At 41.8% G+C, this 27,844-nt stretch overlaps 1 protein-coding gene across 2 annotated transcripts; it reads right to left on the bottom strand.

Moving 5' to 3' along the window:
- Nucleotides 1-19: 19 nt before the first annotated feature.
- SERINC3 (serine incorporator 3) lies at nucleotides 20-23,844 on the bottom strand. 2 transcript variants are annotated; one of them, XM_069496504.1, is made up of 11 exons: nucleotides 23,675-23,844; nucleotides 16,229-16,390; nucleotides 15,424-15,617; nucleotides 13,336-13,415; nucleotides 12,550-12,687; nucleotides 11,134-11,303; nucleotides 9,963-10,053; nucleotides 8,795-8,975; nucleotides 6,582-6,809; nucleotides 5,803-5,979; nucleotides 20-2,058 (listed from the first exon to the last, which is right to left on the bottom strand). In XM_069496504.1, exons 1-10 carry the CDS (start codon nucleotides 23,711-23,713, stop codon nucleotides 5,841-5,843), a joined length of 1,422 nt encoding a protein of 473 aa, XP_069352605.1. In that variant the 5' UTR covers nucleotides 23,714-23,844; the 3' UTR covers nucleotides 20-2,058; nucleotides 5,803-5,840. The 2 variants fall into 2 exon arrangements, with proteins under 2 accessions (XP_069352605.1, XP_069352604.1); XM_069496503.1 differs by lacking the exon at nucleotides 20-2,058 and having other exon boundaries at nucleotides 2,976-5,979.
- Nucleotides 23,845-27,844: the final 4,000 nt, after the last annotated feature.

The following is a 27,844-nucleotide window of genomic DNA, read 5'->3' as shown; positions in this document are numbered from 1 at the left end:
GTTCTGAGGTTTATTATTCACAGGTCCTGGCAGACAGAGCCTCCCCTCCAGGGGAGGTAGAAGGGGCACTGTAGCAGCAAAGTGTGTTCTGTCGATCCGCAGTCTCCAACCCCCGGACTGTGGACCAGAACCAGTCTGTGGCCTGTTAGGAACCAGGCCACACAGCAGGCTGTGAGCGAGCAAAGCTTCATCTGTATCTATAGGCGCTCCTCATCACTGGCATCACCGCCTGAGCTCCACCTCCTGTCAGATCAGCAGTTACATCAAATTCTCATAGGGGTGCAAACCCCACTGTAAACCACGCACGCGAAGGATCTAGGTTGCAGGCTCCTTATGAGAATCTAATGCCTGATGATCTGAGGTGGAGCTGAGGCAGTGATGCTAGCGCCAGGGAGCAGTTGCAAATACAGATTATCATTAGCAGAGATGTTTGACTGCATAATAAATGTAATGCTCTTGAATCATCCCCAAACCATCCCCCCTTCCCCTGTGGAAAAATTGTCTTCCATGAAACCAGTCCCTGGTGCCAAAAAGGTTGGGAACCGCTGTTGTAGATGTTGGGCTGGCTGCCTCCAAAGACCATGTGCAATTAGATCACACCGGTATGTAGAAAGGAGAATGAAACTAGCTACAAACAGTGACAGGAGTGACAGGCACATTTTTCAGTTCCTGAGGCCCAGCTTTACTTCTTGGACTGGCCTTGAATCTTTCCAATGACAGCTAACAATTTCCTGAGTGCTCATGTGGGCTGGGCACACACATGTTGAGTGTTGCTCATACATCATACTCTCATTTAACCTTCAGATACCCTTTATGAAGTAGTAGTATGTCCCTGTGGGAAAAATGTGACACACACAGCTAGGCAAATAGTGGAGATGGGATTCAAAACCAGACAGCCTGATTGGAGCCCACTATTTCCTCCTGAGCTAGGTTGTGCACGTCTCTTATTCTTATAGTCGAATAACCAACCCCCAGACAGAACATATAGGGAAAACAGGTAGGGCTTTTTTTATAGAGCAAGAAAGTACTAGAAATTGGCTTGTTTTCTGGCTTCTTGAAAATACAAAGCAGCTGTTCTTAACCTCTGAGACCCAAGTTGTAATTGAACATTTTGTTCCAGAAGCACCCAGGAACAAGCCCAGACTCCCTGATGGGTAACTGGGGTGGAGCTTGACCAACTGTGGTCGCATGCATGCTATGCTGTTTCTCTACATGCCCCGTTTGTTTTTACAGAGGAGCATACGCTCTGCCCCAGCGTAGACAAAAGCTAGGTCCCCATGGTAGGTCTGGTGTGTTGCTGAGTCAGTTGAGAAACACTCTGCCACAGGATGTAGGCTTTTGATGATGCAAAAGGTTAAGCATTTCCATCGCAGCATACCAGCAACTCAGGTCAGCGTTTCCTGAGGAAGTTGTGGAACTTAAGCTCAGTCTGTCACATCTGGAAAAATGGAGCTAACTGCTCCAATCCTTTTTATCTCACAGCAGTGTCACAAGGATCATTGGAGGCACATTTCTGTGTCATGAGTCAGCACTTTCTCAATGCCCATTCCTTACATGGTACCCTTACAATCAATGGCAGCAAAAGTTTCACAGTTCGAAACCCCATCTCTACTAAAAAATAGAAAAATTAGCCAGACATTGGTGGCACATGCCTGTAGTCCCAGTTACTTGGGAGGCTGAGACAGGAGGATGGCTTGAGCCCAGGAATTGGAAGTTGCGGTGAATGATGATGCCGCTGCACTCTAGCCTGGGGCAACAGAGAGATTCTGTCACAAAACAAAAACCCTGGGTCAAGCCCTGGGTTGGTTTCTCTGTCTCGCCTCTGAGTTAACCGAGGGCAAGTCATAAACTTCTCTAAGCCTCAATTTTATCTGTAATGGGGGGAGGGGTGGAAGGGAGGGGATAATCACCACTGTAGAGGGGTGTAGCCAGTATCTGTTCACTGCTTGGTACACATAGCTATTTATGTGGTATTTACTATTTATTCTTCACCCAAGGACATAGGCATCATGTGCTTGAGTCACCCAGCAGTAACCAAGACATCACTGAGTAGGCTGACTGATCCGGGTGCCTAGCTAACAGGATGGACAGACCAACACAACAGGAGTAAAGAGATGAACAGCAGCTCCCATTCATAAGCATAAGCCTATTGCCTGCTGTCAGTCTGCAGAGATCAAATGCATGACTGTGTGAATACTCACTTTAGCTGTACAATCAAGCAAGGACTTATAATGGACGAAAAAGCTGTCCTGGTTTAAATTAGACCTGAGTTATGGTTTGGTTCAGAAAATCAAAAGCTGTATCATGCTGGTCCAAGTGCAGTGGCGTTAACAACTAATTGACCACGACCAGTTACAGATTTCTTTGTTCCTTCTCCACCTGCACTGCTTCACTTGATTAACACTAACACCCCCGCCCCCGAAAAAAGCCTACATTGATAACCCAGTGCATGGCCACTCTTTGGGAGTCTCTTTGATTATCAAGAGAAAGTTTTATTTTCCAACCAAGTATCTTACGAGACCAACTTAGAAAGTAAACGAATCCAGCATGAGCCTACAAGCTTTCTCCAGCTGTAACCAGGTAAAAGTGGAAGCCACTGCTGTTGCCTTTCATGAATTCCTAAAGCATACCCCCACCTCAAAGCCACGGTCCCCAAACTGCAGTCCTGGGGAAACAGACAGGCCTGTTCATAGTGACGAAACACCAAGTTACTCATCTGGAATGAGATGCTACCATGAGATCTTATGACTCAAAATACTCCCGTGCTTTAAATGATGATCTCGGGCTTACTCAAAATGTTGTCATTATTTATGCTTGTATGTGTAATTCAGCATTCACATGTAAACTACTGGGTTTCCTATTAACAGGCAGATGTAACTCATTCTTAGGGTATGACCAAGGAAAGTAGGGACACTGCCCCCCCGCCCCAATTTTTAAAGAGAATTCTTTACTTCAAATCAGTATCAGAGTTATCATCATGAGAAAAAGTAAAAACTTTATTGGACTTTGTTACACTTATTTTACAGTTTAGTATTGCTTTTCTTTTGAATTACATAAGGCGGAGGATGGGCGGGGGACACTAATGTTTTAGAAGTTTAGGACCTTTAAAGCTCTTAATCTGGCTCTCCTGCTGTCAAGGAAAGTGGGGTATCTGACTTACACTGGTGAAATAAGGGGCTGACTCTTCCTATTTATTCCTCAAATCCCTTGCAACTTTTTCTCCATACCTTGACATACACCACTGGATTAAAAGACAGCGGTTCCAACAATTCATACCAATCCCTGCTTCCCTACCCGCTGCCTCCACCGCTCCCTCTATGTTCACCTGTTCAATTTTGTGAGAACACCTCAAATTCTGCTTCCATCAGATTCTGGCAGAACATCTCTAACCTTTGAATACCATCCTGTCTCATTATAGCCACATTGAGATTAGCAGCTACTGTGGGAGTGCTTAAAATGGGGTAAGCACTTTGCAAAAAGACTTTAAACAATCTTATGTACTAAGGTACTAAAACTGAGGCTTAGAGAGGTAGAGACATTGGCTCAACTTCATAAAGCATAGTATGTACTCAATGAATATTAGCTCATCAGTTTGACAGCTAGAAAACGACAAAGCTGGGATGCAGACTCAATCCATTGGACTCCCAAGCCTATTCTTAAGGGACCACCTACCTCCATCTTTCTAATACCTGTTCCTTTTCCTGTTTCCCACCTGAATAAATGGAACCACCACCCACTCAGATGATTAAACCAGAATCACTCAGAAATCTACCTCTCCCCCATATCTAATTAATTGCCAATGTTCAAGTTCTAACTGCTAAGTAGCTCTCAGCTGTTAATTTCTCCCCATCCCCACTTCCACTTCTCAATTTCCAATCTCACATGGACTGGCCCTGGTCTCATCTCTCTAAATCCATTCTCTATACATCAGCCAAAGTGACTGAAGATAAAATTTCATCATGGCACTAAGATGTGCTTTCTGCTGCCCAAACATAAGGTCCAAACTCTTCAATGGGGTTTATAAAGCCCTTCATAACTCAGTCTCTACTTTTCCCCATTGTAGCTTTACTGAACAATTTTTTTCCATCTCCCTGCCTTTAATATGCAGTTTTATCTACTCTTTAGCAATGTCATCCCACTTGCCCATTTCTCTCTTAGCTAACACCTAACAGTTCTTGGCTTAGACATCACGTCCCCCAGGGAAGCCTACCATGACACCCTTTACCCCTGGTACCTCTCCTCTGAGTTCTCTGCAATTCCTGAATCATAGCACTAATTCACCACATTATAACCACTTGTCAGCTCATTTTCACTCTCCTCTAAGCTGTAAGACCAAGACAGCTGAGCCTCTAACATGTTTAAGATTGCCCTCCAAAACCTACAGGGCCTGGTGCAAAACAGTGAATCTTTGCTGAAAAAACAAAGTGTTTTATTTTACCTTTTTACATGCTGCCTTCTTGTGCAAACATTTCTTGACAGTGCCTTACTTGTCTCTCATCTACCAAAGTGTCTTACTCAGAGAAGATACTTATGACGATTTCTCAATGAGTTCAAGATTTTGCTCACCAGTCAGACCATATGTTTTAGAAGGAATAGGAGCATCCCGCCTAGATGCTTGATGAACCTGACTGTCCAAAAAATAAGAAATGGCTAACTCATAAAAGCTGTTAAAGAAAGGGCCTTAAAATCTTAAAGTCACTCTAGTTTAATCAAATACCTTTATAGTGCAAATATAACAAATTCACATGCATTTTACTTTTACATATTCATAACAAGATAATTACACAGACTAAAGTTGCAGTGTTTTCCCAGGTGAATGTTCACTTTAACGAAACCCACAAAGCATTTATTAAAATTAACATACCTAACAAAGCACCACACTTGAATCAAGCAGCATCAATGCTATAATATAAAAAAAAGTAAATTAAAAAACTCAAGATGTAGAAGCAGTAGCCATATCAGCAACCATTCTTCTAGGAAGGACCCACATACATAATTCCCCAAGAACTATGATGCTACACCTCCAAAAAGTTTAAGTATGGAAGAGTACTTGTATCACACTAGTAAGGACTTTCACAGAGGAAAACTGTCATAGAAATGCTTTTTCTTTTTTGCTTTTTAAGGATACTGCAATAGAAATATATTAATGATGGCCCCAAATATCCAACATTTTTCTATCTTATATTTTAAATCAAAGTTCTAGGAACATATCTTTTTTTTTTTTCGAGACAGAGCCTCACTCTGTTGCCCGGGCTAGACTGCTGTGGCGTCAGCCTAGCTCACAGCAACTTCACACTCCTGGGCTCAAGCAATTCTTCTGCCTCAACATCCCAAGTAGCTGGGACTACAGGTATGCGCCACCATGCCCGGCTAATTTTTTCTATGTACTTTTAATTGTCCAGCTAATTTCTTTCTATTTTTAGTAGAGACAGGGTCTCGATCTTGCTCAGCCTGGTCTCACACTGAGCTCAAACGATCCACCCACCTCAACTTCCCAGAGTGCTAGGATTACAAGTGTGAGCCACCATGCCCGGCAGGAACATATCAATCTTTATAAAGAACTCTCTTTACAGCACAGCTGTAAGTTCACTTTAAACACAAAAATATTCCCTTTGTGCTATATCCTTACAAATAAACATAATATTAATATATAGATAAACAGAAAGTTCAGATTCTGCATCAAGCATTATTTGATCTTGCCTTTCTGCTATAAATCTGGATATAGTCAAATTTGCAAAGCGTTCACTTAATATTTTAGTTGAAGCAAACCTAAAAGAGATACGGGTTTACGGCAAAGGGGACCTTTATGAATTTCAGTGGCATCCTTGGCACTCAGAAGTTCAACTGAAGTCCCGATTAGTGAGGACAAGAGGAGCCACAAGGGTCCAGACGTACAGGAGGAGGCAGACCCAGCTGGAGCTGATCTTCACCCAGACAGCTGGCCACTTGCTGGTCATGTTCTGGAACTTTGCATCAGGGCTAAGAAAACAGGAGAGTCATGTAAAGGAGCCTGATATGAGCATCTCACAGCCCCCACTGCCAAGGTCAAGAAATTCTCCAGTGAAACATGGTTGGCACTAACCTCCCAGTAAGGTTCTAGAGGGGACTTCAGGAAGCTATTTTTAGTTCTTAAGAGCAAGAGACTCTGCCTCTCGAATGGCTTTTTTCTTCTTGTCAGCAGGAAAGAGCCTGACTAACTGGGCAAGGTTCTTAAGAAACATCTGGCTATTCTAGTTACTGGTAAAAGTCTAGATGGAGATGGCCTCCCTGAAACGTTCCTTCCTTAGCACATTACTTGAACCATCTCTAGACACAGAAAATTAGTGAACAAAGATGGGTCAGATTGCTTTATGTCACCATTATCTCTCTCAATTAACTCAAGTCTGGAAGAGCCCCTGAGGATGTGCACTGCAAAGAAGTCCAGTAAGTTTTAAATGCTAGGGGAGAAAAAGTCAAAAGTATTCCTGAACATAATTTCATTATATGGGTAAGAGGAGTTCTGAGGTTAGGACAATAGATGGACATTTTATAGGCCATACAAGAGGCTACGCGGTCTTTCCTGTTTTGTCTGTGCCTCCTACCTGTACCAGCTCGTTAGGGTCATCATGATGTACAAGGAAGCCAAGCAGAGCATTAAGTGGAAGAAGGAGTAGCTGTACTGCACTCCCTCTTTTTCGTTGTCCACAACCCGCCGAGGCTGCCCATCTTCTTCATCGCTGCCACCATTGGTAGTTGTATCACGAAGGATCACACTGTCACTCCCTGACAGGGTCAGCTTGTCTACTTGGCTATTGCTGGAATTGCGGATGCTGGAAAGTGATCCCAAGGAAGATACATCAGAAAGGGGCCATGAAGACAAACTGCTGCCACTGGCCTGTACACGTGGAGGTTATTTCTGAACTGTTCCTAATTTGGAGACTGAAAGCCTGCTGAAGGCCCTGCTTCAAGTTCTGAACTGTTACCTGTCATCGTAACGCCGATAGTACTCTCATCAGTTACTACTTGATGGCTTAATTGCTTAGGGGTGTTTCAAAATATTCTGCTCTCAGTGTCTCCTTCCATGGCTTCGTGACTCCGTGACTCCGCTATTGCTTGGAATGTAACACCCACCAAACTCCTCCCAGCTAATTTACTCATCCTTCACTTCTCTGCCTTGTGCCATGTCCTCTGGAAAGGCTTCCCCTGACACCACCTGTCACTAGGCTAGGTTAGAAGACATTCCTCTGACTTCCCACAGCTCCCTAAGCTTCCTTCTGCCACTGCACTTATCATTCCTGTCTTTCTTGCTATTCAAAGAACTCCTTGACAATAACCTTAGTCATCTATGTGTTTCTAGCATCACAGATGCTCACTGAAAGTTTAAATGACTGAATAAAAAAGTACATACAAATAAAGGACAAAAACCGCATGATTATTTCAACAGACATAGAAAAAAGCACCTGACAAAATCCAATACCCTTGCATGATAAAAAACCCAAGGCAGAAATAGAGGAGAATGTCCTCAAACTGATAAAAGGCATCAATGAAAAACCCAGAGCTAACATTATACTCAATGGTGAAAAGCTAAAAGCTTTCTCCCTATCATCAGGAACAAGACAAGGGGCCCATTCTTACCACTTCTATTCAACACTATACTAGACGTTCTAGCCAGAGCAATTAAGCAAGAAAAACAAATAAAAGGTATCCATGTCCAGACTGGAAAAGGAGTAAAATTATCTCTATTTGCAGATGCCCTGATCTTGTATCTAGAAAGTCCTATGGAACATACACACTCAAATTATTAGACCCGGCCGGGCGCGGTGGCTCACGCCTGTAATCCTAGCACTCTGGGAGGCCGAGGCGGGTGGATCGCTCAAGGTCAGGAGTTCGAGACCAGCCTGAGCAAGAGCGAGACCTCGTCTCTACTAAAAATAGAAAGCAATTATATGGACAACCAAAAATATATATATAGAAAAATTAGCCGGGCATAGTGGCGCATGCCTGTAGTCCCAGCTACTCGGGAGGCTGAGGCAGGAGGATCGCTTGAGCCCAGGAGTTTGAGGTTGCTGTGAGCTAGGCTGACGCCACGGCACTCACTCTAGCCTGGGCAACAAAGTGAGACTCTGTCTCAAAAAAAAAATAAAAAAAATAAAAATTATTAGACCCAATAAACAAATTGAGCAAGGTTGCAGGATACAAGATCAATACACAAAAATGAATTGTATTTCTATACACTAGCAATAAACAACCCAAAAGTTAAATTAACAATTTCATTTACAATAGCATCAAAAAGAATACAACAGAAATTTAACAAAAGAAGACAGGTACACTGCTAACTATAAACCACTGAAAATTAAAGATCTGAATAAACAGTCTAAGTAAAGAAAACCTAAAGAAGACATCTTCATGTTCATAGACTGTAAGCCTTAATATTGTTGAGATGGCAATATTCCCCAGATTGATCTACAGATTCAACACAATCCCTATCAAAATCCCAGCGACTTTCTTTTGACAGAAATTGACAAACTGATCCTAAAATTCACATGGAAACGAAAAGGACCAGGAATAGACAAAACAGTCTTGAAACAGAACAAATATGGAGGAAAAAATATCTCTTTGTAAAACTGAAAGAAATTATTTGATGAGAGGATTTAATGAACTTTTAAGAACTGTACACAGCTCTGTAACCGGAGTAAAAGACTTTTCATTAAAGACACCTTTTTTTTTAATTCCTCACACTGCTTTTTGAAGGCAAAATAGCTTCCTTTATGATCATTCTCCACGGGAATCTTGTTCTAAGTACCTTTTAACTTACCTAGAATACAAAAGGCAGATAACAAAGACCACCAGCCCAATGAAATTCTCTGAATCCAGAAAAGGGCCACTCTTTGATGGTGGAGCAGAGGTAGGGGCCGGGGCAGTGGAATTTCCAGGAGCCAAAGTTGGTGCAGTTATGTGTTTAATGATGCTCAGCAGGCTGGGGTTGCAGGAACGATCTGAAAATGGGAAATGTTTCATTATCCTTCCAAGAAAGGGCTTGAGGAGTTGCTTACACGTCATTCAGTCATGATGTAAAACATGGGAATGCTGTATTTAAAGAATTCAAAACTCAGCAGTAACATATTTGCATCACAACCAGTGGCTTAGTATTAGGAAAAAAAGAAACAAAACAACAGTATCTGTCAAATTTCATAAATGTCTCTCTTGATTTTATTGGTTTTATAGTTTAATTGACAAATCTTTTTAGTTCTATAATGTCAAGGCTTTAAATACAAAAGTTTATCCCTACTTTTATTTTTACCTAGTTACTTAAGAATAAAAAAGAAAGTTATCATTGGGGAGGGGATATGCAATAATTGTTTTTCTTTAAAAGAAGCCCATAGAATGGGCTTTTATCCTATTGAAAAATAATCCTATAATAACTACAAAAGGAGATTTCCTACAGATGTTTTTTCTACAGCCTGTGACACCAAAGTAAAATTCAACTGAAACAATTTTACAAAAGGCCAAAACAAGGCTGCCCTTGTCCAGAGCTCTTAACTAGACTGATTTAGTCCAGGTTTGGTAAAGCTTAGACTATCTAAAACTGTGGTCCCCAACCCACAGGGCTGCTGCCCACTACTGGTCTGTGGCCTGTTAGGAAACAGGCCTCGCAAGACCACCTAAGCTCCATGCCACCCCCAACCCCCATCCCCAGTCCATGGAAAAATGGTCTTCCATGAAACCCGTCCCTGGTGCCAAAAAGGTTGGGGACTGCTGATCTAAAAGACAGCAGGACCCTTTAGGTTGTCAGTTATGAGTAGCTATGAATAGACATAAAATGTGAAAAGGCAAACATCTGTAAACCTACAGTGAACACTGTACGTATATTAAGTTTTGGTTTTTAATTTTATATTTGCCCTAGCTCTCATTTCTTCACCTACCAACGGGGTAACTGCCTACTTTTCTTTCATCAAATGACTGTGCTATTGACACTCCCTTACCAGGTTCATTGGACATGGCTGACCAGGTGAGGTACATGGTGTAGAGGGTGATTATGGAGGACTGCAGGAGGCCGGAGCGAGGCTGGTGTTCCTATGGAATCAAAAGGAAAACAATGCCACAGGGATTGCTAAGGCATGACTTTCTAACACCCAGTGCACTTCCCTGGGGATTCACTGAACTGCCAGTAACAGAAAATCGGCTGAAAGATAACAAGTAACCTTTCAATTTGAGTTAGCTTGCAAAAAAACCAAGAAAGACAAAGCATGTACTACTGGTTCTCAAGGCATCTCATGATCCTAGAAATTCCTGTGTCACACAAAGGCTTTGATTTTAATCTAAGCTCAGCTTTCACAATATTAGTTAGCTAAGACCCATCACTTCTTTGAGCCTTCAGTTTTTTCACTTTTAAAAGGAGAGGTGATGTCTAGATGTTCTTTTCACATTTCACATCTAAAACTCCATGAATTTTTTAAAGTATGGCATTTAAAAGATGAAACTCAAAAGTATGAGTTTTGTTTTGAAATATTAAAATCAATTATTTTTCATAGCTTAATTCCCCCAAAATATCTTGGCTAATGAACCATAAAAATCATTCCTATGATTTAAACACTTTTATAAGAACAAAAAATTCTCAGGCCGGGCGCAGTGGCTCACCCCTATAATCCTAGCACTCTAGGAGGCTGAGGCCGGAGGATTGCTTGAACTCAGGAGTTTGAGACCAGCCTGAGCAAGAGCAAGACCCCGTCTCTACTAAAAATAGAAAAATTAGCCAGGCATCATGGCATGCACCTGTAGTGCCACCTACTCGGGAGTCGGAGACAGGAGGATAACTTCAACACAGGAGTTGGAGGTTGCAGTGAGCTACGATGACGCCATTGCACTCTACCCAGGGTGACAGAGCGAGACTCTGTCTCCAAAAAAAAAAAAAAAAAAATTTAAATTCTCAAGATATCTAGGTTTTTTTAACAATAGGGAAATTCATTTAATTATGATACTGGCACTCAATGGTACATTGTATCCCTATTGGATTATAATTATGAAAACTTTATCAAAATAGTATGAAAAATGTTTAAGTGAATAAACTTAGACATAAATTCATTAAAAAAGTTATCCAGATTTTAAGTTTAGCATTAAATAAAAACAGAAGGAAGCAGGAGAAAACAATCATACCTGAATTTTTGGGTGGATTGATATGATAGAAACCACAATACAAAGGATCAGATTAATACTGATGAAGAACTTATTTTCTGTGCAGCCATCTGGTTTGGTGTAGTATGTGTAGAGCAGCCCAACACTGATGATTGACAGGACATAAAAGAAGCTTGTGACAGAAAGTAAAGCTGGAAAAAGGAAATCAAAATGAATGCCCACAATTATAATAAACTTACAATGAAGACCAATTTTCTTCTACTCCATATAAAAAAAAAGAGAGGTATCATTTCACTTTTACAGGGTTAGTAATTTACACTAAAGCCTAGGAGTTCAAGGCTGCAGTGAGCTATGATGATGCCACGGCACTCTAGCTGGGCAAAAGAGTGACAACCTGGCTCAAAAAAAAAAAAAAAAGACTGGAAGAATGTAGAGTAATATGTTAACAGTGATTAATAACTAGTGCATAGATGAATTATGGGGGATTTATTTTCTTTTGTGATTTTCTGTTTTCCAAGTTCTTGACACAAAGCATCTGTTACTTTTATAATGGGGGGAAGGCATAGGGTAGAAGTAAGGAATGTCAACAACTATGATTTTTAAAAATTAAGTGTGGCCAGATTGTTGCCCCTGGTAAGTAGAGGGCTCCAAAGTCCCTCCTCATCATTAAACGGGCTGTAAGTTCTATTCTCAGCCTAGCAATTAAGTGCTCCTTTCCTACCAGAAAGCTTTTCACAACAGGTGTGGGGTCACATTCCGCATAAAGCAGTAAGGACTATTCACTCCTATCTGCCTGAGGGACATAGGCAGCTGTCCCGTATGTAGAACCCATCTGAGTTCCCTGTCCATGGAAACAAAAGTTATCAAAATCAGAACTATGCTACTAAATACAACTGTTTTTCCTTATCTAAACAATGTAGTTACATTACAACTTTCAAAATAAATAAACTGGGAGAATCCAATGATTTATATTATCTATACTATTCCCTTCCAATAATGCTAGTAATTCAGAATCGAATTCAGAAAATTACAGTTTTTAAAAGGCAGCTTGACATTGGGAGTTATACATTTAAATCAATGGAGATTTTTTTTTTGGAGACAGTCTCACTACATTGCCCAGGCTGATCTGAAACTCCTGGGCTCAAGTAATCCTCCCACCTCAGTCTCCCGTAGCTGAGGACTGACTACAGTAGAGGGCTATATTCCAAATGATAAGCCTTTTCCTTTATTTTTGGGGGGGTGGGGGAGGAATCACAGTAGAAATCCACAGATGTCACCTGATGCCGTGTTAAGGAAGTAGGTTAAGACAGAAAGTAAAACACAAGGAGTTCAAAGTCCTCATGTTGACAAGCTCTCTGATTAACTTAACTATAATGGAGATTTTATTATACACCCTATGTAGCAGTACAGCTATCAAAGGTGAGGTTAGATACCTACCGGCATACCATAATCTCGGGTTTCCTTCTTCCATTCGATTTACCCATAATTCATTCCAAGAGTGAGCACAGTCTACCAACAGTACCAACTGGATGAGGATGAAGAAAGCGGCCCCTCCCATGCCAACAGTAAACCAGGCTACAAATCAAGAGAACAAAGTTATTCTCTACCATAAAAGTAGCATTTCAGAATGCTATTGTTCAACATTCTGAACAGATTTCAATTCAAAGAAGAGGTAAAAACATGCTGTCTCTAGCGGTCTAGCAAGACTACAATTCCAAACTCAAAGGCATTCTCTGAGAAGTAGTCTGTTGGGTTTCAGACCTTTTAAAATGTTTTAGCTTGTGCCAAGGGGAGCCTGGGACCTGACATTTGAAATGATACGATAAGCCTTGTCCTTTATTTTAAGGGGGGAAAAAATCACAGTGGAAATCCACAGATGTTACTTGATGCCATGTTAAGGAAGTAGGTTAAGATAGAGACAGTGAACACAAGGAATTAAAAGTCCTTATGTTGACAAACTCTCTGATTAACTTTGTACTGAGTCAAGTGAGAAGATAAGCTATTAACATATGGCTCCACAAAAGCTAAATTAACTGGGCTGAAGGCCTCCTGGCTTTAAATGAATATATTAATACTGGGTTGCAGGTACCAAGTCATATTAATCAGACACCATCTCATTTAATCATCAGTTCGACAAAATCAGTAATGAAAACACAGCTTTAATTCAATCATTTCCAGAGTTTGTATAGCTTATAATTAACTCCTTCAAATAGTGAGCCCTACCTGTGGTAAAAGGGCCCCCAGGAATGTAGAAAGCCCCAACCATGATTCCAACAAGAGCAGCAATTTTGAAGAACCAAAACCTATTAAAATACAAGAATCCATTTATGAAATGCTAAGTTTCACCCTTATACTGAGAAAAATTAATTTCTGAAATGTAAAAATAAAGCCCTAATAGCTTTTCTCCCAATATGATGATTGTCTGGGCTTATTTCTTTTGACATGAGGCTAATTCATTTAATATTTCACACAGTTAAAAGACAACATTAGCACACAGAATAAATCATTCACATTAATAACAACAGAAAAATATGTAAATTTAGAATCTCCCTACTTCTAGCACTTATAGGTAGGAACTTTTCTAGCATTCTAGGAGTTCTAAAGTAACAGTCTTAGCTATATACAGAGCCTTTAACTGTAAGGTTTGAAAGAAAAGTAATCACCAAATATTTTGTTGACAACACAGAGCACAAATGCCTTGCCCAAAATGACACAGCTCATCACCTGCAAAGCCAGGACCAAACTTGACTTTCAGTTCATGGTCTTTAATGACTACCTTGTATGGCAAAGTGAGAACCAGGCTTTGGAGCTGGGCAGACCTGAGTTTCAATCCGAGCTCCAACCTTCAATTTGCTGAGATCTCAGGCAACTTATTTAACCTCTCTCAAATTCAGTTATTGCATTTGTAAAAAGGGACTTAATATACATAAAGTTTATAAAGCTTCCTTCAGAAACGAGAACTGGTGGTTGGGAGTGAGAAGCATTAGAATATGTAAATCAGTGGCCCACAAGTACCCACCTTAGCCCCCCAAGTAGCTAAGACTACAGGTGACCGCCACTGTGCCCCTAAGTTTTTTTGTTTGTTTGTTTGTTTTTTGCTTTTAGTTTTGCTTTTGTAGAGACAGGGACTTGATATGTTGCCCAGGCTGGTTTTGAACTCCTTGGCCTCAAGTGATCCTCCCACCTAAGCTTCCCAAAGTGCTGAGATTACAAGCATGAGCCACTGTGTCCAACCTACTGGCTTCTGGTTTTGTTTTTTTTTGTGTGTGTGTACACTGTTTAAATCAGATACATGTTTATCTTTAAACAAGGGGAAGAGAAAAGTATGTGTATGTAGTATCTAATACTTAAAATGTTTGACAGGCATTCAATGAAAATCTAGGAACTTGAAACAAAAGGTTTTTTTTTTGTTTGTTTGTTTTTGAGACAGAGTCTTGCTCTGTTGCCCAGGCTAGAGTGCCATGGCGTCAGCCCAGCTCACAGCAACCTCAAACTCCTGGGCTCGAGCAACCCTTCTGCCTCAGCCTCCCGAGTAGCTGGGACTACAGGCATGAGCCACCATGCCAGGCTAATTTTTTCTGTATAGATTTTTAGCTGTCCAAATCATTTCTTTCTATTTTTTAGTAGAGACAGGGTCTCACTCTTGCTCAGGCTGGTCTCGAACTCCTGAGCTCAAACAATCCACCTGCCTCGGCCTCCCAGAGTGCTAGGATTACAGGTGTGAGCCACCGCACCCGGCCAAAAGTACTTTTAAAAAGACAGAACTCCAGCCGGGCGCGGTGGCTCACGCCTGTAATCCTAACACTCTGGGAGGCCGAGGCGGGTGGATCGCTCAAGATCAGGAGCTCGAGACCAGCCTGAGCAAGAGCGAGACCCCATCTCTACTAAAAACAGAAAGAAATGATCTGGCCACCTAAAAATATATATAGAAAAAAATTAGCTGGGCATGGTGGCGCAAGCCTGTAGTCCCAGCTACTCGGGAGGCTGAGGCAGTACGATTGCTTAAACCCGGGAGTTTGAGGTTGCTGTGAGCTGGGCTGACGCCACGGCACTCACTCTAGCCCGGGCAACAAAGCGAGACTCTGTCTCAAAAAAAAAAAAAAAAAAAGACAGAATTCCACATCCCCTCAGCATTACAGGGCTCTAACTGAAAATGACATTAAAACAATTTCACAAGTAAAACAGATCAGAAATACATCTGGGCTACTGATTTACATATTCCACTGCTTCCATCAGAATGGCAACGTTAACTGCTTAAGGGGAAGAAGAGCCACACCACAATGTAACAAATTAATAATAAATCTCACATACCCATTGTGTACTGCTGCTCTAGGATCTTTACTTGTTTTTACTTTTAACATGAGCAGAAAGAAGACAAAGAAAAAGATGGCCAAGGCAAAGCTGATCCGATATACAGCTTTATAACCGACCAGCACATCACAATCTTTATCTGCGTTTATGTCAGACATCCTGATCTTAAATCCCCCTTCACAGAATCCAGGAATCTGAAGAAAAAAAAAAAAAAAGCAATTTCAATGCTATGGGAATATCCAAATCTAAACAAAGATTCTATTCCACCACAGGAAAGCCTGGATTTATAAAATTACCCACTTTAACAACTGCAAGACTGCCTACGGAATTTTTCTCTTTGGCTTCCAATTCATTTACAATTATGTTACCAAATAGTATAAACAACTTTCACTTTAAAAAGTAAAGTGACCTCTCCTCTTTGCTTTTGTGCTGATGAGGTTATCTTCCATTTTCTCATAAGATTTTCCAGCTACAACTGACTCCTTCCAAAGGTGAAAAATGTGTCTAGTGTAGATGCTTAAATCTTAAACACACAAGGAAAGAAAATGTTTTGGAGCCATTCTTTTCATGTTTTCTGTCAGTTATTAGACTAGAGCCTGAAGATGTTCATTCTATATTTCTGGGAAAGGACTAGTATCTTCATACTGTGTGTCTTGACTGCACCCAAAAGTAATTAAAAATTCCAAAACTACAATGAACTTGACTGAGTTTAACAGTGAAGAAATAAAAACAATTACAACTAAAACTTTGCAAAATGTAAAAATAAAAATAACCAGTACTTAAGGGTACTGTTACTTCTACTTACCTTCTTCAGCTGAGTTTCCATCTTTTCACTCAACATGATACAGGATACAAGAGTGCCCAGGAGGAGAATTAAGGCATAAATGAGGCGCGTCACCATGGAATTCTTAGTGTTAGGACAGCAACTACACAGCAAACATGATGCACCACCGCAGAGACATGGAACCTGTAACAAGCACACTGTGGGTCATTTGACACCTTCATCAATAGACTCGTTATGACACAGATGTCACAGAATAGAAGACGAGGCAAACCAGGCTTTACAGTTTTAACTGAGAGAATCATGGCTAGGAGGAAGTGGCTAAAAGCATGGGCTCTGGAATCAACATTATTTCTGCCACTTTACCTCTGCAAATGACATAATCTAACCTTATTTCCCCATCTGTATTTTTGTTTGTTTGTTTTTGAGACAGAGTCTTGCTGCCTTCTAGGCTAGAGTGCCATGGTGTCAGCCTAGCTCACAGCAACCTCAAATTCCTGGGCTCAAGCAATTTTCCTGCCTCAGCCTCCTGAGTAGCTGGGATTATAAGTGCGCGCCACCACACTTAGCTGATTTTTCTATTTTTAGTAGAGATGGGGTCTCAAACTCCTGACCTCAAGCGATCCTCCCACCTCAGCCTCCCAGAGTGCTAGGATTACAGATGTGAGCCACCACGCCTAGCCTTTTCCCCATTTGTAAAATGGACTCAGTAATAAAATCTTCCTCCCTCAGACTTTGCTGTATCAAATCAACACACAACACAGTGCCTAAAACACAGTTAAAAGCCAAATAAATGTTAATTATATTCACACAGAGATCATACTTTGTCTTATAAATAGGAGAAAAACACAAGCCTAACTCCACTTGCTGTTTACTGAGAATATTAGTTACCAAAGCTGATACTCCAACACAAAGCAACGTTACATGGAAACCTCCGTATATATGATGATGGCAAGGGCTATTTAGCTCCCCTCAAAAGTAAACCAGAGGTACCTCAAAAAGTTAAACACAGAATTACCATATGACCCAGCAAGTATATACCCCAAAGAACTGACACAGCTATTCAAATAAAAGCTTGAATGTTCACATGGAGCACTATTTACAATCACCAAAATGTGGAAACAACTAAGTGTCCATTAATTGATAGTAAATGTGGTCTAAGTAAAATACGGTATATCTACACAATGGGTTGAGAAATAAAAGGGAATGAAGTACTGATAATGGTACAACATGGGTGAACCTCGAAAACATCACGCTAAGTGAAGGAAGCCAGACACAAAAGGTCACATCTTACATTATTCCTTTTTTATTTTTTTTGAGACAAGGTCTCACTCGTCACCTAGGCTGAAGTGCAATGGCATAATCATGGCTCACCACAGCCTCAAACTCCTAGGCTCAAGCAATCCTTCTACCTCAGCATTCAGAGTAGCTGGGACCACAGGCACCGGGCTAATTTTTCTTATTTTTTTATAGAGACAGGGTCTCACTATGTTGCCCAGGCTGGTCTCAAATTCCTGGCCTCAATATTCCATTTTTTATAACGAAATATACAGAATAGGTAAATCCAGAGACAAAAAAAACAATAGGGATTGAAAGGAGAGGGTACTGGGGAGAGATTGCTTAATGAGTAATGGGGTTTTGCTTTGGGTGATGAAAATGTTCTGAAACTAGGTCACTGGATTATACACTTTGACATGGTTAATTATGTTATGTGAATTTTACCTCAGTTTAAGAAAAAAAGCATAACCTAAATCTTTAGTCAGCTAAAATCTGTTCATGACCACCTAGGTGACAGAGGATATAATTTGAGTCATTCTTATATATATATATATTTAGTTAGGAAACTGCTTGAATTTCTTTGACAGGTGATGTTATCAAGTCATATCACAAGGACAGGCTAATTCAGAATTAGCAGATGTAGACAATGGATGACTCTAGTCTTACAATATGGTCCCGGTAATACCTTTACTTTTTATAGGTGGACTCTACCATAGTTTTGTGTGGTTTGGAGCTAAACTTCTCAAGAGCTCAGTTTTCTCATCTGTAAAAATGAACATCATACCACCTACCCAAAAAGGGTTATTTATTATGTGAAGAATGAAAGGATATCAGAAATATAAAGCACCTGCTTTAATGCCTTACATAGTAGAGGCTCAATATAGCATGGTAACCATTATTATTAGTAATTGCAACAGCAATGGTAAATTGACCAGCCGTCTCAGTCTCCAATGCTTAACTACAATCTAGGCCAAATGACATAAATGAAGTCTGTAACAGATGTTTTACGGCCAAAACAATAACATTAATTGCCTTCAGGTTTACTTTATCTGCACTCTCACACTCCTGTCTCCCTTTAGCTATCTTTTTCTGCCCATTCAAATAATTACATAGCAATTGCCTGTTTGCTATGGGTTGAATTGTGTTCCCCCAAAATGTCACATGTTGAAGTCCTAACCCCTAGTACTTCATACTGTAATCTTACTTGGACACAGAGTCATTATAAAGAGAAGAAATTTGGACACAGGCTTGCAAAACAGGAAGAACGCCCGAGAAGATAAAGGCAGAAATCTACAAGTCAAGGAACATCAAAGATTATCAGCTAGGGAAGAGGCAGGGAACAAATTCTTCCTCACCACCTTTAGAAGGAACCAACCCTGCTGACACCTTCATCTTGGAATTCTAGCCTCTAGAATTGAGAGACAATAAGTTGCTGTTGTTTAAGCCACCCAGTCTGTGGTACTTCGTTATGCAGCCCTAGCAAACTAGTACACTTAACTATTAATATAACTGTCATAAAAATGCCTCATGGGGGAGACTATCTTTACAATGTTTTATCTTTTGCTCCCTTACACAAAAGGTATTCAGTAAATATCTGTGAAAAAACCCGTCCTACTATGTGTCCTCATTTCCTTAGTTCAGTAAAGGACAACTCTATTCCTCCTGCTCAGGCCAAAACCCTGGAGTCATCCTAGATGCCCTCCCTTTTTCCAAAATCCTCATCCAATTTGTCAGTATCTCAGATCTATCCTCAGAATACATCCAGAATCTGACCCCTTTCACAGCATCCTTACCTATCACTTTGGTCCAAGTCACTACTGTCATCTCTCATCTGGATTAAATGCAATAGCTCCTGTCTGACTGCTGCAAGAACCCATTCGGAACCCCTGAGTTGATATAAAGATTATTTTAAGCTGAAGATATTTAAGATTCAACAGATGCAGGAAAAAAGCCTTCCCAGGGGTTCCCTTATCTGACTACAAGCAGCAACTTTTGAGAAATGCGGCTGCCATAAATTCCCTCTCCAGGGGAATTTTAAGGCCATGAAGAAGCTGGCAAGATCTCTCACAACTGTGCAAAGGAGTATTATCACAAAATTTTCCCATTTCCTGTTTGTTCTCATAAAAACGCACTTTTCCTTCCTAAAGAAATCTATTTGTCCTTCCCATAGAAGCCTTTGTCCTACTAAGTTAGGAATATAAGCCCCAAATTCTAATCAACCTGTCGAGTTATTCATCACTGAGCACTCCTGCACATGTGTGCCTTGCATGCATAAATAAGCTCCTCTTTTTCTTGCTAATCTGTCTGGTCAGTCTAATTCACAGGCCCCCAGGTGCAGAACCCAAGAGGTTGGAGGAAAAGTTTTTCCTTGTCTACACTGCTTTACCCTTACCTTTCTACCATCTATTCTCCACACAGAAACCAGAACCCATGTTGTTAAAACCATAAGCCTAGATCATACCATTCCTTTTTTCAAACTCTGTTAATGGATTCCCATGTCACTTGAGAGTAAAAGCCAAAGTCTTTAATGAAAGGGGTGGCCTTGCAAAAATAACAGGAAAATACCTAATCCCACAATTTCCCAGTAAAAGTTAAAAATCAATCCTATGAGTTCCCCACTAACAGCCACCCAGCAAGAGTTGTTTTGCACAACTTCTGAAAAGAGCTGAACAGTCAGAAAAGAGATGTAAATCTTTCTCTTTAAAATTGCTTTTTGAGAATCTGTTTTGACAGAGTTCCTGAGTAAACAGCAGAAGAATGAGCTACAGCCTCAACCGTATCTGGAGGGAAGAGTCACATCTCCTGTGATAATGATAATCCAAGGAAAGGTGGGGAAACACCCAACCCCAGCTTTTGTTATCAGCTGACAGCCATCACTATTTTTTTTTCTCTTCATCCCACTTAAAATCAGCAAGCCAGTTGGCCTCAGGGCTGGCATCTCCCTTCTCTTTCTTTGGGATGCCACAGTCTCCCTGCTCTCTTCCCTCCCCTGCTTCCCCTCTCTCACTCTCTCTCCTCTAAGATAAAATAAACTGTTTTTCCTTTTATATATCCTAATCTCTGCATGAGAAACTTTTCTCCACCTGTGCCATGAGCACCTACTAGGCTTTCCACCCTAACACTTAAAAACCTACAAGACTATACTGATAAGGAAAACCCCCATCTATTAGCACAGCAGCCACCTGAGACCCCCACCCCTCACGGAAGACCCACATTAGCATATTACTAACCTAACACCTGGCACATTAGCATACCACTAACCTAACACCTGGCACATTAGCATATCACTAACCTAACATGTAGCACATCAGCATAACACTAAACCTATTACCTGGTGCAAACACTAACCTAAACTATTACCTAGCGGGCATTGGTCACCTGAGATCCCCTCCCCTTGGATCACCCCAACTTAATAAAAATGGGAAAAATTGGGTAGACGGGGCTGAGAATTTGGTGGTGAGATCCCTCTGAGCCCGCCAGCAAATAAACCTTGATTCTCCGACTCTCCATGTGCCGCTCGGTTTGTCCTCGAGACCACTCACTAACATTTGCTGTAACAACACCATAGCTAGCTACATTGATCTGGCTCCCTACCTTTCTGATTGTTTTCTATTACTCTTCTTCTCACTCATTCCACTCTCTGATATACTGAACTCCTTGCTGTTTCTACTGAATAAAAGGGATCAATAAAATATAAAAGCAATGGATAGGTAGAAATGCTCGGATAGCATCAATTCAAATCTTAGCTTTCCATCAAAGCCAAAATGTGTTTCAGGTTATCACCATAGGAAAGACAAGTTTGTTTCAAATTACCAGTTCACTCCTCAACTAATGACCTTCTCAACCATATTTTTTTTAAACTCTATTTTGTAAATAGTGAGTTTGAACCACCAGTAGATTGTAAAAATCAGCTGAACAGGATTTTTTTAATGTGATAGAAGAGAAAAGGAAAATTGGACAGTAGATGGTAAAGGATTATTTCATAACTTTGTCTCTAAATGGATGCATAAGACCAATTATGCAAAAGGTATTTCTTACTTTAGGTAAAGGTCAGAAAAATTATAAAACCACTGCTCTCAAGAAAGTCCTAAAAATGCTCTTATCTAGGATTTTGGCAAAAAAGAAAAAAAAAAGCAGGCCATAAATGACTGAATGCCCTTTGATTTAGGATTAACAACTTTAAAGGATGAAAAATACATTCTGTCCCTAAGAAATAATAGTGGAATGAGCTAAGACAGAATCCTTAGTGTGATACTGTGAAATATATATTTTGGTCCCCACGTCCTGGTATGCAACTCTGTAAAATCCTTGGAATCACTAAGTGATAAAGTGTCTCTCTGTATGGTAATGAGATGACTGGCAGCTGGCAGCACCTAGGAAGCTTCAGTAAGAGGGCAGGTCACCTGAAAGATCAAGGCAGGATTAGAGGGTAGGGAATTTCAGCTCCTCCCACCCCAACCTCCAAGGAAGAGACTGGGGCTGAAGGCTAGACTGACAACCAATGACCAATAACTTCATCAATGATACCTACATAATGACGCCTCCATAAAAGCCCAAAAGGACAGAGTTCAGAAGAGCTTCCGGATAGCTGAACATGTGATGGTTTCTGGAGGGTGTTGCCCTAGAGAGGGCATGGAAGCTCTGCACCCGTTCCCCCTTAGCTCATCCTGCACATTTCTTTATCTGTATCTTTTAAAATATCCTTTATAATAAATGAGTAAACATGTTTCCCTGAGTTTTGTGAGCAATTTAATCAAAGCCAAGAAGGGGGGTTGTGGGAACCCTGATTTATAGCTGGTCCTCAGAAGCACAGTTAAAACAACCTGAGGCTTGCGACTGGCATCAGAAACGGGTGGCAGTCCATGGGACTGAGCCCTCCACCTGGAGGACCTAATGCCATCTCCAAGTAGATAGCCCCTGAACTGAACTGGAGGACACCCAGCTGGTGTCCACTGGAGAACTTATTGCTTGCTTGATACCTGGGGGAAAATCCCCACACATAGCGTCTCAAAAACGTGTTGTGAAGCATAGTAGGAGAAATTTAGTTTGTTTTTTCTACACACTTGCTCAATTACATCAGTTGGGGAATTAGGAAACAAGGAAATGATTTCAAGAAATCATGCTCTCTGAAGTGGGTATATAAACGAAATCAGCACATTCTCTTTTACAAGCCCTAAAATTTCCTTTTAAAAATAGGTTTACAGGCCGGGCGCGGTGGCTCACGCCTGTAATCCTAGCACTCTGGGAGGCCGAGGCGGGCGGATTGTTTGAGCTCAGGAGTTCGAGACCAGCCTGAGCAAGAGCGAGAACCCCGTCTCTACCAAAAATAGAACGAAATTATATGAACAGCTAAAAACATATATAGAAAAATTAGCCAGGTATAGTGGCACATGCCTGTAGTCCCAGCTACTTGGGAGGCTGAGGCAGGAGGATCGCTTGAGCCCAGGAGTTTGAGATTGCTGTGAGCCAGGCTGACGCCACGGCACTCTAGCCCAGGCAACAGAGTGAGACTCTGTCTCAAAAAAAGAAAAAAAAGAAAAAAAACAGGTTTACAAATTACAAAGTGATACAACACATTTATTCACTTTATCTTCACAACAGTTCTCAAAGGGAGGAATGCTGGGGTGATTATCATCAGAGATAAATGACTTGTAGAGGTCCCAAAAGGTTCAGGCTATGGCTTCCAATTTGGAATAATCCACAAGGCCTTCTTTCCCTTGCACTAAAACCGCCGACAAACGTCAGTTAAAATCCCAGCTCTGCCACATACTCTGTAGTTTCGTCAAATCCCGTGCTATCGGATAAAAACATTCAAGCTACCCAAGATTAAACGACGCCACCTTAAGAGGTGCTTTGGAATGAACCAGAGCCCCGGCCCCTTGGTCCTACTCCAGCTCCGCAGGAACCTCGCTTCCGGAAGGCTCGCGGGGGCGGGGCAATCGGAATTGTAAACAATGGCGGCCTAGCCACCTCCGTTCCTCAACTGACCCGGCAAGCAAGCAGCCCGATCCCGCTCTGGAGAAATCGCGGATTTGGGGCTGGGCCTCCGGAAGCCCTCTGCACCCCAGGGCGTCCCCCAACCCCCAGGCCTCTGTGGCCGAGGCCCGTTAGGGTCCGGACTCGAGGTTCCTTCCCTATCGCTCTTCTCCCCAACATCGCTGGTCCAGCAAGAACACAGGCCCCCGAACTCACCCAGCTGGCGAGGGAGAAGACACCCAGCACAGCTCCCATGGTGACGCCAGTGATGGAGGTGCCTGCTCCAGAGGTGTCAAAGGCGGTGGTAACCGCCAGCTGAGGCGTCGCCCCAGAAATGCGACGGTTTCTCAGGCCGGAAACGCGGTCCACCCTCGACCAACGCAAGGTCTGCGTCATGGCGGGGCCCCGCCCACCGTCCTCGGCCGGCGCTACCGAGAGGGCGCCTGTCATTGGTTGAGGGGGAAGGCGGGGCTAAACCAGCCTGGGGTTGCAGGAACTGTGAAGGTATCATTCCTTACCTCGCTCATTTGTATTCCCTAGGAGTCCATTATGTGTAAAGATCTGCCGGTTACAGAAGTGTGCAGAGAGACACAGTATCCTTTCTAAGGGGGCCTGGGGAGTCACGCCTCAAATGATAAAATCTCACTAAACAGGTTTTGTTAACCTAATATAGTGTGGTTTACTTCCCAACCTGTATAACCTGCTAACCCTTCCGGTATAGCATCACATGAAAGATAGAAGACCCTTATCTGAACTGAAGCATTCTTTTTCACTGACTCCTGGTCTTTTAGACAAGCCTAACTCTCTCAGCCAATTGTCAACTAAAGAATCCCTAAACCCACCTATGACTTGTAAGCCCCTGCTTTGAGATGTCCTGCCTTTTCGGGCCAAACCAATGTACGCCTTCCATGTATTGATTTATGACTTTACCTTTTATACATTTCTCTCTCCCTGAAATATATAAAACCAAACTGTAACCCAAACACAATGAGTACACTTGCTCAAGGCTTCTTGGGCGTGGCTCTGGGTCATGGTCCTCAAATTTGGCTCAGAGTAAATGTCTTTAAATTATTTTACAGAGTTTGGCTTCTTTTCCATGGACATGTTGTAAGGGGACAGTAATTCAGTTAGGAGTAGTCTTGAAAGGCTTTTCTTTTCTTTTTTTTTTTTTTGAGACAGAGTCTCACTCTGTTGCCCAGGCTAGAGTGCTGTGGCGTCAGCCTAGCTCACAGAAACCTCAAACTCCTGGGTTCAAGCAATCCTTCTGGCTCAGCCTCCCGAGTAGCTGGGACTACAGGGATGCGCCACCGTGCCTGGCTAACTTTTTTCTATATATATTTTTAGTTGTCCAGGTCCTTTGTTTCTATTTTTAGTAGAGACAGGGGTCTCGCTCTTGCTCAGGCTGGTCTGGAACTCTTGACTTTGAGTGATCATCCTGCCTCTGCCTCCCAGAGTGCTAGGATTACAGGTGTGAGCCACCTCGCCCGGCCTTGAAAGGCTTTTTTGAAGAATTTATATTTAATCTGAGAATTTAAGGATGAGTCCAAGTTAACCAAGGGAAGATGGGCATTATTTCCTAAAATGTGAAATGTACACCATATTGGATAAATGAAAGAATCTAAGGGGTGCCTGAATAGGACATTAAGTAACATTGAAAAGCAGAGTGAAAACATCTGGTTTCAAACCAACAGGCTAGTTGTTTGAGGCCAGTATATATTTAACATTTTTCTAACATTTATATCCCTTTTTAACAGAGTGAAGGCTACATTTTCCAAATCTCTCCCATAGGCAACCACATCTATGGTTTAATAACATTGTCTTATTTTGTTTAATTGTTTTTGTAGGGTCTTGATATTGCCCAAGGTGGTCTTGAACTCCTGGCCTCAAGCCATCCTCTAGCTTCAGCATCCCAAAGAGCTAGGATTCTAGACATGAGCCACCTCACCTGGCTGCTGTTTTGTTTTGAGGTGTGTCTTTGCAATAATTATTCCATTTCTACCAAGGAATACTGGTTTCCCATTTAAGCAGAGATGTAAATTTTCCTTTCTAAATTTATGTAAAAATTGAGAGTTCATTTAAAGAAAAAAAATGGAAAAGTTATTTGCTTACATAATAGTACAGGTGTAACACAGATATGGCAAAAATGATAATGTCTGGGCAACAAGGTGTCAGCCTTTAACTTCTCCTGTGGTGTGCTAATCTTCCCTGATTGATAAAATTCTCTGGGAGGAGATTCATAACAACTGAATTCCTTCTGAATTATCTGCCTTTAGTCTGATGAGGGAAATTCAGGAAAACCCCTCTGTGCATTTGCTGTTCTTAATGCCCTCAGTTTGAAGCAATTATCATACCAGTGTGGCATATTTTGGGGTGTTATCTCCTGGATTTCTTTAAAATATATTCCAAATTCATCTTTTACAGAAATGGGGAAAGGCTGAAAGTGAAATGATTTGCCCAAAGTCACAGAAAGAGTTGATGGCAGAAGAAAGAGAATTACTCAAGCCTCCTAATTCCTACCTCAGCCCTTCTATTTCATGAGACCCCCTACCCTCTCTGCTCAACACACACACCAGTTCAAATCAGTTTGCTTCAGGACCACTGAACTTTCCAAGTAACTCTTAAAATTCTTGCTTCTTCCTTTCTGGGTATTGATGAACTGGGTCAAAGACAGCTAAGAATGTGATAAAATCCATAGATCAGGCCGGGCGAGGTGGCTCACGCCTGTAATCCTAGCACTCTGGGAGGCCGAGGTGGGTGGATCGCTCGAGGTCAGGAGTTCGAGACCAGCCTGAGCAAGAGCAAGACCTCATCTCTACTAAAAATAGAAAGAAATTATCTGGCCAACTAAAAAAAATATATATAGAAAAAATTAGCCGGGTGTGGTGGCGCATGCCTGTAGTCCTAGCTACTTGGGAGGCTGAGGCAGTAGGATCGCTTAAGTCCAGGAAATTTGAGGTTGCTGTGAGCTAGGCTGACGCCACAGCACTCACTCTAGCCCAGGCAACAGAGCGAGACTCTGTCTCAAAAAAAAAAAAAAAAAAAAAATCCATAGATCAAATTCCACCAGGAACACACCAGTAGTCAAAAAGAATTAGGTTTATGGGAGGGTGGGATTGTGTAAAAGATAAAAAGAATTAGGCTTATTTAGCTTGTTCAGCAAGGAAGAACACACAGCAGAGAAACCATGAGGTGCTTTTTGCTCTATAGCCCTGCGTAGAATGCAGTGGCATGATCACAGCTCATTGCAACCTCAAACTCTTCAGCTCAAGTGATCCTCCTACTTCAGCCTCCCAAACAGCTGGGAGTACATGCGCACACCAGGATGCCCAGCTAATTTTTCTTTTTTTAGTAGAGACAGGATCTTGCTCTTGCTCAGGCTGGTCTCCAACTCCTGAGCTCAAGCAATCCTTCCGCCTCAGCCTCCCAGAGTGCTAGGATTACAAGTGTGAGCCACTGCGCCTGGCCACCATGAGGTGTCTTGTAAGAGGTAACTGGGAAGAGCTTATTTTAGAATTTGGGTTTGTGCTGGGCGACACTAAGGATGGTTTAAAGAAGGGGGACATAGTTTTGGATTGAAGACAGTCAAGAAGCAGGAGCAATTCAGTGACTAGGTATCTGAATAATTGGTATCCAGGAGGTAGGATGATTAAAGCAAGGGTAGCACTCATGTTTGTCAGAAGAGGAGGATATTGTGTCATATTTGTGGTACCAGAGTGGTCTTGTCTCTGTCTTGATCCTACTATAGAGTAGTTTCATCTGATGTTTGTTTATATTCTGTGATCACTGTATATGTTCAGTTAGAAACATTGGGTCTAGCTGCCAGCTGAACAGTTTTTCATTTTCTCGCCTGCAAGCATTTGTCCTCTCAAATGTGGGATCCCACCCTCTTAGTGTTTCTGGCCCTAAATGGCAAGTGTGTCTCTTCTAGTTGGCAAAGGAGAGTAGAGTAGATCTTTGAGATCATCTACTTTAATTTCTCACCTCAGGCAGGACCCCCTCAGCTACATCTCTTCTAGGGTAAGGGATTCACTACCACCCAGGCAGCTCCTCCCATCTTTGCATGTCAATTGTCAAAACTAGGTTGTTGGCCGGGTGTGATGGCTCACACCTGTAATCCTAGCACTCTGGGAAGCTGAGGCGGGCAGGGCAGATTGTTTGAGCTCAGGACTTCAAGACCAGCCTGAGTAAGAGCTAGACCCTGTCTCTACTAAAAAAATAGAAAGAAATTATCTGTACAACTAAAAATATACATACATAAAATTAGCCAGGCATGGTGGTGCATGCCTGTAGTCCCAGCTACTCGGGAGGCTGAGGCAGGAGGATTGCTTGAGCCCAGGATTTTGAGGTTGCTGTGAGCCAGGCTGATGCCACGGCACTCTAGCCCGG

Source organism: Eulemur rufifrons, chromosome 20, assembly GCF_041146395.1.
Source record: "Eulemur rufifrons isolate Redbay chromosome 20, OSU_ERuf_1, whole genome shotgun sequence".
Classification (NCBI taxonomy): Eukaryota; Metazoa; Chordata; class Mammalia; order Primates; family Lemuridae; genus Eulemur; species Eulemur rufifrons.
The sequence above is the reverse complement of the archived record's forward strand: the minus strand, read 5'-3'. Positions and strand labels throughout refer to the sequence as shown.

What these genes read in the sequence shown, in the direction of transcription:
- SERINC3 (XM_069496504.1), bottom strand. Translation starts at nt 23,713, where the DNA reads ATGGGAGCTGTGCTGGGTGTCTTCTCCCTCGCCAGCTGG. An exon ending in CCCGAGATTATGGTATGCCG is followed by an intron (nt 11,304 to 12,549) that starts GTAGGTATCTAA and finishes TCCTTTTTCCAG; the next exon opens with CTTTACTTTCTGTCACAAGC. An exon ending in ACCCTAACGAGCTGGTACAG is followed by an intron (nt 5,980 to 6,581) that starts GTAGGAGGCACA and finishes CTGTTTTCTTAG; the next exon opens with CCCTGATGCAAAGTTCCAGA.